The sequence below is a fragment of the Lampris incognitus genome, chromosome 7 (genome assembly GCF_029633865.1).
Source record: "Lampris incognitus isolate fLamInc1 chromosome 7, fLamInc1.hap2, whole genome shotgun sequence".
Classification (NCBI taxonomy): Eukaryota; Metazoa; Chordata; class Actinopteri; order Lampriformes; family Lampridae; genus Lampris; species Lampris incognitus.
This window is the reverse complement of record NC_079217.1, coordinates 20307554-20318410: the sequence shown is the minus strand read 5'-3', so window position 1 is coordinate 20318410 and position 10857 is coordinate 20307554. Positions and strand designations below refer to the sequence as shown.

At 43.2% G+C, this 10857-nt stretch overlaps 1 protein-coding gene across 1 annotated transcript in view; it reads right to left on the bottom strand.

The window, feature by feature from the left end:
• Positions 1-1410: 1410 nt before the first annotated feature.
• LOC130115654 (large neutral amino acids transporter small subunit 4-like) overlaps positions 1411-10857 on the bottom strand; it is a 36395-nt gene continuing 26948 nt past the window's right edge. The window contains exons 9-14 of the mRNA XM_056283417.1: positions 8230-8373; positions 7174-7300; positions 6808-6940; positions 3448-3521; positions 3143-3266; positions 1411-1806 (exon numbers count right to left, since the gene is read on the bottom strand). Coding sequence (XP_056139392.1) covers positions 1645-1806; positions 3143-3266; positions 3448-3521; positions 6808-6940; positions 7174-7300; positions 8230-8373 — 764 coding nt within the window. The 3' untranslated portion in view covers positions 1411-1644. The remainder of the gene's footprint in view (positions 1807-3142; positions 3267-3447; positions 3522-6807; positions 6941-7173; positions 7301-8229; positions 8374-10857) is intronic.

Genomic DNA, 10857 nt, shown 5'->3' with positions numbered 1-10857 from the left:
AAGCCGACACGTTGCGCGAGACTCGTCTTACTGCATCGGTGACCATGGGAAACATCGAACAGGACCAGTTCAGCCGTATACGGTGATTTTTTTTTTCTTCCCCGTTGCATGTGTTCATATACAAACACAACCTAACTCTAAATACATCACTATCTTTGGCATCATTCATTATTGTTGACCAAGCCCACACAAACAGGTTTATGGTACAGCACCGCATACAGGAATTCATCAAAAAGGACACTCCTGCCCTGCATGCTTGTGAAGTACTATACATACATCTACTGGGACCAAACGCTCAGCATTACACCGTATCATATTGTATTGCATTGTACACTCCATAAGAATAGACGGTGCAATGCTTGCTGGATCGCCTGATTCAGCCACACATGCTGTGGTATCTTATTGTGTGTTAATATTGCTGGTTGAAGGGGTTGGGCTGCAGGGATTTTTGACAGCAGCGCCCTTATTCAGCGACCTTTCAGAGAAGTTGTCCGTAGTGGAAACAGACAATCCTCATGGGTACTCTTTTTACAGCTGTCTTGATGTTATGTTACAGCGTTGCAATTTCATTTAGCAGACGCTTTTATCCAAATTTCTATTCAATTTCATTTTTGTCTGGGAGAGGACAGAGCATCTGGTGACATCACCTTGATGGGTCATTTTAAATCTCCCCCTCGCAACAGCATCCAGTGATTGGTCCGGGCTAAACTAACTTGGACCAATCAGAACGCATGGCAATTTTTTTTTCCTGGTCATCGCGTTTACTGACTGACGACGTACAACACGTTGACATGAGCAATAATCACGGTGGGGGGGGGGGGGGTCTGTCTGGTTGGCACAAATACAAACACTGTAATGACGCCATACTTTTACATTGTTCTCCAAAGTCAATGAGTTTTGATGACGGACATCTAATACAAGCTAGCAGGGCCGGCAAAGGCTGACCAGCATGATGTTTGTCAAGAAACACAACAGCAAAAACAGAGACAACAGCTGAGGAAAAAGTTGTAAAAAAAAAACAAAAGGGAAAAAAGGGAAAAACAAAAGATGGGGACGGGTCAGTTGGAGACGTGAGGATTCCACTTTTCAATCAATGCTCCCTCTTCTGTCCTTGGTTTCAGGGTTTATCAGTTCTCTCTCCATTCATGAGAATGACGTTAGCTTATCCTTGAGTCCCCCCCCCCCACCCCACCCCCCATCTACCTGTGTTGAACAAACGGGTGCATTGTGTCACGTTTCTCACAGTGTATCGCTAATGTATCAGAGTATGTGAAACTCTGTGTCACAGTGCATACTGTCATTTTTTTTACCCAAATATGAAAGACCAGAGGTGTGTGTGTGTGTTTGTGTGAGTGTTTGTGTTTTTCTGTGCACGAGGGTGGGGGGGGAATGTAAGGGACTTGTGGTGAGGTGATGGCGACCATGAGAGAGAGACTCGTCTGAGTGCAAGTGCAGACGATTTGAGAGAGATTTGCCACTGTATTGGGGAAGCAGCGAGGAAGTGAATACCATTCATCACAGTCACACAAGCAAATGACCCCCACTGACCTTCCCTCTCTCTCTCTCTTTCTCTCTGTCTCATACTTTCTCTCGCTCCTTTTTTCACTGATCATCTTCTTTTTTTTTTCTTCCCCCTGTCTGAGTCTAGACAAAGGCTTCGGGCTTGCTGCCGTTGTTGATCTGTACGTAGATCTTAGGGTCTTCGTCCCGCTCCTCCCTGAGGCGTGTGAGGTGGCGCCCATGACACATCAGGTATAATGGCAAGCAGAATCCCAGCATGCTCACCACCAGCAGGCCTACATTCACCTGAGGACACAAAGGAGATGAGGTCAGCAGGGATGGACGGATCTCATGTGGATTGTTTGCTTGCTCCCCCCCCCCCCATCTCTGCTGGGGTTAAAATGTGACTAAAGGCCCCAACAGACTGTAGAATAGTGTATGATGGTGGCTGCCTTCATCGTTTATTCTGTGTTGATTATACATGACGGGAAAAAGTTAAAACCTTGACACATTGCCCTTGTCAGACTGTGCGAGTTGAATTGAAACTACCGTGTACGTTTGATGGAACGACGAGGCTACAACCTACATCAGCCGACGACAAGCTGACTATGAGGCGGAAAAGAAACGACATTCACAATAGTTTTGCGGGGGGGAAAAACCCATGCAGTTGCATTAACGGCTGCTAGTTTTTGCCTCGAGAAACCTAAAAGAGAAAAGGAGGATTTGGATCTGTCGTTTCCACAGCTGGCATGCTAGAATATGGTCATTTTCCACTGTGTTCCCTGAGCAGCCAACCGCTGTTCATGAAAAATTAGTTTGTACGCAACTTGAAAAATTTGCCTGGGGTGTCCAGGTGGCATGGTGGTCTATTCCATTGCCTACCATCATGGGAATCGCCGGTTCAAATCCCCGTGTTACCTCCGGCTTGGTCGTGCATCCCTACAGGCACAATTGGCCATGTCAGCTGGTGGGAAGCCGGATGTGGGTAAGTGTCACTAGTGCCTCCTCTAGTTGGTCAGGGCACCTATTCAGGGCGGGGAGGAATAGCGTGATCCATGATCCTCCCACGCGCTATGTCCCCCTGGCGAAACTCCTCACTGTCAGGTGAAAAGAAGCGGCTGGTGACTTCACATGTATCGGAGGAGGCATGTGGTAGTCTGCAGCCCTCCCCGGATTGGCAGAGGGGGTGGAGCAGCGACCGGGACGGCTCGGAAGAGTGGGGTAATTGGCCAGATACAATTCGGGAGAAAACGGGGGAAAATCTAAAAAAAAATACAAATACAAATTTTGCCTGGGAGGGCCCTGAGACAGCCATAATTATACAGTGTGCTGCGGATTTAAGTGAGAAAAGAGGATAAACAAGGAAAGAGATGATAAATTAAAAGATGCTGAGTGTTAGTATTTTCAGGTTTGTTTGGCCTTGATTTTTTTTTTTGTCACGCTCAGGGTACTGAATTAATTATAGTTAGCTTGTGAGTCTTGCAAGGGTCTATATTTACAAATAGTTGCACATTTACAATGATAATTGTGAATTAGTATTAGCCTGTCTAATAAGTCAATGAACTTAGAGAGAGGGTGGATGGGGTAGGACATAAAGCAGGGGCGATGTGAGATCAATATAATGAGGGGGAGATCATTTTACCCATAGGGGGTCTCCCTTCAGGGGTCCAACCATGGCCATGAAGAGAGGCTGCTGCAGCAGGGCAAACAATGCGCTGATCAGAGACTGCATCCCAGTCAAGCTGCCAAACTGAGAGGATGGATACCTGCAGAGGACAAACAACAGAACTCTCTTATTTTCTTCAAAAGTAACAAAAATAGTTTTACTAGTAGTTTATGAAAGGGGCAGCCCACCTGTGTGCAGACTGTAAACAGTTGCCATCAGTTATTAATGCAAATTGTTTTAACTTCATTGTGGTATCCTTAAGTATCATTTTTGGCACTTACACAGCAGCATAGAGGCCTCCAACTGCAGAGTGAATGAAACCTCTGACCACCGTGTGCAGAATGAACGACAGAATCTGATGGAGAAAACAGGGGGGAAATTGTTAAAGTTCAGCTCGTGAAATCAGGAGCATTGAAACTTTCTTCCCTGAAACTGGGACAGCGGCTACGATTAGATTCTGAAGCCACAACTGTTTCCCTGGCTTTTATTCAAGATTACCTCAGTTACCTTATATCTACATGTAACCCTAGCCCACCATCAAGAGGATGGCTAGGAGGTGCCTCCACCCTCAAAGTTGAAGCATGTGTAGTGGAAGGCCAGAAGAAAGGACAGCAGGGTCTTTTGGTTTTAAGAGGTAGGCAGACATTGTCTTCTTTGAGCATTGAGTGGGAACATCTACTCACTCCCCAATGCTAATTCTTTTTACTGTCTTTTACTGTCCGTCTTTGATAAATGGGGTACTTACAAAAGGGACAACAACCGCCAAGTGCTAAAAAAATAACTTGCAGTGAGTATTATGGCCACTAGATGTCACTGAAGTACCTCCAAAAAAATTCAGCCGCATTGCCATGTGAGTCTCTCACGCATGAATATCATGTTCATCTCCCACTTCCCTTCTCGCTCTCTCTCTCTCTCTCTCTCTCTCTCTCTCTCTCTCTCTCTCTCTCTCTCTCTCTCTCTCTCTCTCTCTCTCTCTCTCTCTCTCTCTCTCTCTTTCAAATTCAAACGGCGTTATACGACGTAACACTGTACATATTGCCAAAGCAAGCGTTCAAACATTGGAAAGCTAAACATTCATTAGGAAACACATTATAGCAAATAAACACACCTAAGCAAAGAGCCATAGTACAAAACAACACAAATAAACTCTCATCACATATAACAGCAACAACGTGTTGCAGGTGACTGTCCCTCACTTTATGGCAGGAAGCAACATAGAGACAGCTGCTAACATACGGTTCTTTGGGTCTTCCCCTAGTTAGGACTGGTAGTTTTTCCTCATCTGATAGGTTAAGAAAACATTTTGTTATTAATTGGATTTTTTTTAATGTGATTCTCTAAGATGTTTATATTTCCCACATTTGGTGAAAGTCTTTGCTCTGCAGGGAGCCACTCAGTCTGCACACAGTCACGGCTCTTTATAGCTGTTGGTCAGTCACCACATGTTCAATCTGCTATGGTGTCCTGTCGATTTACAACCAGGTAGCACCCCATCTTGCTCTATGGTTTTATTTGTGTTTGCACATGGATGATGTCATTATTTTAATTGTTTTGTCATTTTTTTGAGTCTGATTGGTGATGTGTTCATGGAGCAGGTTTGTGCTCTCAGCCTCAGGACTAGTTGGGTAAGGGGGTTGGTTCCTATTACTCCTCAGGGCTTGGTAATGATAAGAGAGGGGGGCCCACTTAGTTTAAGGTGTGTCCAAAAGTTAATTGCTCTTTTTTGTATCATTAGTATTAGTGGGTATTGGCCTAATTCTTCCCTGCATGCATTGTTTGTAGCTTTCCTCTGGACATGTAGGAGAATCTTGCAGAACTCTGAATGTAGGTTCTCAATAAGGTATTTATGCTATTGAGTAAAGCCTTGTTTTGTAAGTGGACCCAACACTCCACTGTCATAAAGTGCAATTGGTTTGATAACACACTCAGTTAATTTTAACCAAATTCGAATTGGTATTTCTGTTCGTATATTTTTTTTGGCTTTCCCTCTCATCTCATGAACTGCTTCATTACAATGTTCAGTTGAACTTAGTTTTAATCCTCGATAGGTGTAGTGTGTGCAGTGCTCGACATGTTTTGTGCCAATCGAGAACTTTGGTAGAACCTCCTGAGATCTGGATCTTTTTTTGGAATATCATTATTTTGGTCTTTTTGGGGTGTACTGTCAGGGCCCAGGTCTGACAGTAATTGTGTAGCAGATCCAGGATCTGCTGTAGGCCATCTGCTGTGGGGGACAGTAGAACCAGGTCATCTGCAAAGAGTAGGCAGGTCACTTCCTGATGGTGCAGACAGAGGACTTTTCTAGCATAGAAGCCAATTCATTAATGTGGATATTGAAGAGTGCAGGGCGGAAGTTACACCCATTGTATTTGGTAAGGAAGTTCAGAAGTCTGGACAGGCGTTCATAATACTACAGAAAACCTCCCCCAGATTACGGTTCACACAGACGCCTCCGTAATTGAATAGCTTTAATATAGCAACTGGAATGTCTTGTTCATGCCTTTTAGCATTTCATTCAAGATGCCATCAGGTCCACAAGCTTCTCTAGATTTGAGGGCCTGCAGTTTCTTAAGGAGCTCCTCCTCAGTAACCGGGGAGTCTAATGGATTCTGATTGTCTTTTATAGCTAGCTCCAGTGTTTTAAAATGAGTTATTTTGTTTCTCTAATTCCTGGTGTTGGGGTTTGTTTAGGTGTCCCCAGTGTTGCCAAAAGTTGTTTGTATGGATCGTCTCTTCAATTAGTGTTAGTTGCTATTTGTCGTATCATTGTTTTTTGAGTCTGAGTGCATGTTTGTAGAGTTTTAGGGTCTCACAGTAAAGAAAGCATACATAAGAATTATAGGGGTTTCCATGTTTTTGCATTCTAAGTTTTTTTCCTAATAATTTTACAATTTCTATCAAACCAGTTGTTTTTGTTGTTTTTTTATTCAAGTTTGCTTGTGGTCAATTTCAGTTGTGCCTCCGTTGCTGTTTGTCTGGATATATTGTTGTTTACGGCTAGATTGAGGCTTTCTTTATTCTAGGAGTATGTAAAATCTAGAACGTTATCTAAAAGTGTTTGGATTTTTGGGGTACCGGTTGCTTTCTGGTATTGTTCTGCACCGTTTTGGTCCCACCTGTATGAATTTCTGATATTATACAGCTTACTGGGTTGAGTGTGTGCTATTTTAATGTCTTATCTTTTAATAAACAGGGTAATTTGGCTGTGATCACACAGAGCAGTTAGCGATTTTATAGTGAATGAGCTGAGATAGGAAGGCTGTCCCCTGGTATCTTACCATCTCTCCATCTCTCTCTGTCTGTTTCTCTCTCTCTCTCTCTCTCTCTCTCTCTCTCTCTCTCTCTCTCTCTCTCTCTCTCTCTCTCTCTCTCTCTCTCTCTCTCTCTCTCTCTCTCTCTCTCTCTCTCTCTCTCTCTCTCTCTCTCTCTCTCTCTCTCTCTCTCTCTCTCTCTCTGCAGTAGGCCTACTGCTTCCCCTTTGGAGAATACGTGGGAGCTGAACACAACACTGGGGCACATGCTGTGAGATGTGCTTCTTCCAAATGGCTATTAGCAAAGTAGGACAGCTATTTGACCAACGAATATAACAGCCATCCTGCTAACCACCTGTCCATTCGTGCACCTAATCTCTATATGTGTACCTGTAGGGGCAGGTTGGGGATGATGCAGGTGATTCCAAATCCAACCAGAAGGAGATTGGTGAAGATGAAAGCTCTGGTGGCATTGGTGATCTTCTGAATCTGTTTGTCAGGGCGACGGGGCTGACCAGGCTCCCTGAGAGGAGACATGCAACATGCCATGATGAATTAAGATAATCATTTCTTTTTTTCATATACTGCAAATTGTCACGGGTTGGTTTCTTGTCTTATTTTCTCTACTTTCCACCCTCTACCCTTCATTTTCAACACTCTGTGGATGTGTGTGTGTGTGTGTGTGTGTGTGTGTGTGTGTGTGTGTGTGTGTGTGTGTGTGTGTGTGCGCACACACACAAATGTATGCACTCTAACCTCTTGGACTTCTTCTCATTCTCATCCTCACAGTCTTTGAGTCTCCAGTCCATGATGTAGCCAATGACGGGGGAGGTGACCAGACACAAAAGCTGGAGTACGCCAAAAATGGATGTGTACACGCTCACTGAAGGACCAAACAGATAGATAGAGACAGAGAAATGCTATAAGGTTTCCTTTTCAGGGCGTTTACAGACAGTATTCAGTCAATAATTTTTCACAGTTCAGACTAAAGAGACAATGTAATTAACACAAACAACAGTGACAGATGTGATTGAGTGGTTCTTGGCTTGTCTCAAGGCTGTATGAGCTGTAAGCTAGTTATGGCCACACACTCTTCTCTGATCACTGTGATCTTATGGGACAGATCGTGTAAGCAGATATCACAGGGAGGGGCTGTAAGGCATAGAGGGATAAGAAGTGTAAGTTAGGCCCATGGTCTCTTACCCACTTCCATCTTCTTCGCTGCAAAAGCAGCAGGAAGCCAGCGTGACAGGAAGAGCAGCAGAAAAAGCAAGAGAGAGGAATGGAAAAGGGGGACGCACCAAGTAGAGTTAACAACAAACAGGAAGACTGCTTTGCCAAGCAAGTGAGAGTGTAAGCGGTTTAAGAAAAGGGTCAGTTATCACACAGATGAAGCGGTATGAGCAAAAAGTGTCAGGCTTTACACACAGACAGGTAAAGAACGTCGCCAACACAAATAGCTGCTGATCATTACGTCGATGTTGGAATAACTTCTTTTGCAAATCTTTCATTCTATAAAAGCTTACAAGTTTGGTTTTTTTGGAGAATAACGCTGCTGATGAAGAGGTTAAAAATTATTTTGCTCCTCATGATATTGCCAGTTTTGTTGCACCAGCGAAGGCCAGCGGGTTACAAACCACAAACATCTTGCCATTCATATTTCTTGATGAATGTGCACAACACTTAAACCTTGACAGATAATCTTGGGAACACACACACACACACACACACACACACACACACACAACACACACACACACACACACACACACACACACACACACACACACACACACACACACACACACACACCTGTGCTGAAGTCTCCTTCAGTCAGGGACTCCAGGATGGTGTTCATGGCTCCCATGTAGAAGATAAGGCGGAGTTGAGTCACACACATGGTGATGAGGCTCAGCATGAAGATAGGACTGAAGACACTCTTCATGAAAGACTGAGCTGCAGGTGGAAAGGGGGAAGGATTGAGGAAGAAAAAGAGGAACATTAAAATACTATTAATGGCTTAAAATCATACAGTGTTGAATGAGCCTGTTATTAGGAGTTGTGCGTTATTTAATTTCTCTGCCAGTGAATTTGAATACGGATCACTGGTTCCGATCAAAGCAATACAGCGTTTCGACACGTAGCCAACAGAAGCTCTGTTAGGTCTACATAATCTACAAGAGACCCCAGGCGGTCTTTCCCAACACTCAAGCCAGGCAATTTGCGTGGGGGCCCCCATTGCCTAGAAGGGCCCCTGCTCCCCAGTAAAAGTATTTACATGACAGCCTGAATTTCAGTTAGCAACAAACTCATTATTTACATTTTTGTCATATAGTTAATACATGATAATGGATATAAATAGATAAGTAAATTGCACATCTATTTGTTTACCAAACGTAACCAAGTCCTGCACACGTCATGACACATCTGAGCTACCGCCACTAGACTAGCTTAAATCAGTGAAAGCTAGCAAAACGAAGCGCACATATCCAAGTGGATCCCAAAAAAGAAAGACGGTAAAAGAATCACAAACTCATCAGGAGATTCTATAAAAGCTTACAAGTTTTTTTGAGAATAATGCTGCAGATGAAGAGGTTAAAAATGATTTTGCTCTTTGTGATATTGCCAGTTTGTTGCACCAACAAAGACCAGTGGGTTACTGCGACGAGTACAGATGCAGCACCACCTGCCATGGAACTTAATGATATCCTTCTTGAATCCTCACAGAAATCGAAGGATGACCTGGTGGTGAGTGAAACCTTAATTCTCTCGGACGACCCAGCGTTTCGACCAGACAAGTTTAGAGACCAAGACAGGGCCAGTACAAGTTACAGATTTTGACTTCCCACTAAACAATAAGAAATCCCGCATGATTTTACTGCAGAGAATTACCAAACGAAAATGAAAAACGGAGAGAAAATACACCATAAGTGGTTAGTGTACTCAGTGAGTGGTGATGCTAGATTTTGTTTCTGCTGCAAATTGTTTGAAAGAAGCAGTAGATATGCTTTTAGCAGTAGTGTATGTCGTTCATGGGTAAATCTGCATAGCCACCTGAAAGAGCATGAAAATGTCAAATTGCACTGTGCCAATATGCAAAACTGACGTGAATTAGATGAGAGGCTGAAATCGGGCATATCCATTGATAATCCTAGTCGGGAATTACAGGTTCTGGAAGTAAAGCACTGGAGGGCTGCGTTAGAGAGAATAATTAACATTGTTCGCCATTTAGCAGAGTACAATCAGGGGATACGGGGACACTCAGAGAAACTGTTTGAACCCCATGATGGCAACTTTCTAGGACAGATCAGGGAGTAAAAGAAAGAGGAGTAAAGAGGTATAAAAGAGGAGTAATGGTTGCGCCGTAGCGAACCCCTATTGTTACCACTCTCCTTCATCCTCCTCCTCCTCTGAGTATGATGAGACATGAATTCCATAATTGATATCAATTCCATAATTGATAGCACAGTTTGATACCATAATGAGTGAACATCTCAGAAGGGTTGACAAAAAGGAAATCAAGTTACTTGAGTAAACGAATCCAAAATGAGTTAATTGCATTAGTTGGACAAAAAACATGCGACTCAATTTAGTGGGGCAGCTTAGCTCCAATATTCATAAGGATTGTGCATTTTGTGATAAAAGCACCAAATTTGGTACATATGTAGGTTAATATATTTAGAAGAAATTTTGATATGGAGCCACTGAAAATTAACCCCATAGTGGCCATGGCAGGCATGGACGTTGTTAGATCGCTTTTAGCGGGGCTGTGGCCTGAATGTTACCTTTCTAGAGATACCAATATTGTTGTTCTAGTCCAAATACAACCAGAGATATGCCATTTTACATATCGGATGTCACCAATGCATGTTGAAAAAACTAAGTTGATAAGCAGTTACTTTTGTAAATAAAAAAACAATAAAAAAACAATAAACACTGTTGAAGTACTGAATTGTGTATTGTTTCCTGCAATCGCTGGTTCTAAACCTTGACCAGCAGAAGAGGAGTGTTTAGGTATAGATGTCTATACATAGTGTATAGATGAATAATGTCTCAAAAGTGACTGGGAACTTAGTTTAGAAGGAGACTGATGGTGTTAAAACAGTTTCTCCAGGAATACAGGGATGGTGGTCTTGCCTCAGCTTAGACAGATGTGAGAGAAATAGCTGAGAAAACGCAAATAGACATGACATTCCCAGTGGAGAGACAGAGAAGAACAACTCGCCAGTTAATCTATGAGGGCACAGTGGAAACTCAGCTTACAGAACAGCACATTAAGCAAGAAGTTTTCCTTCCCCTGGTGGATACAGCATTTAGTTAGAGCTTCTCCAAGGCTGACCAATTTTTGTCAGATAGCATGAAGAAAGACATTGAAGAAAACGCACTTGAAAAGTCATGCAGGAACATGGAACAGACAATGGGGGACATTGATAGCCAGGA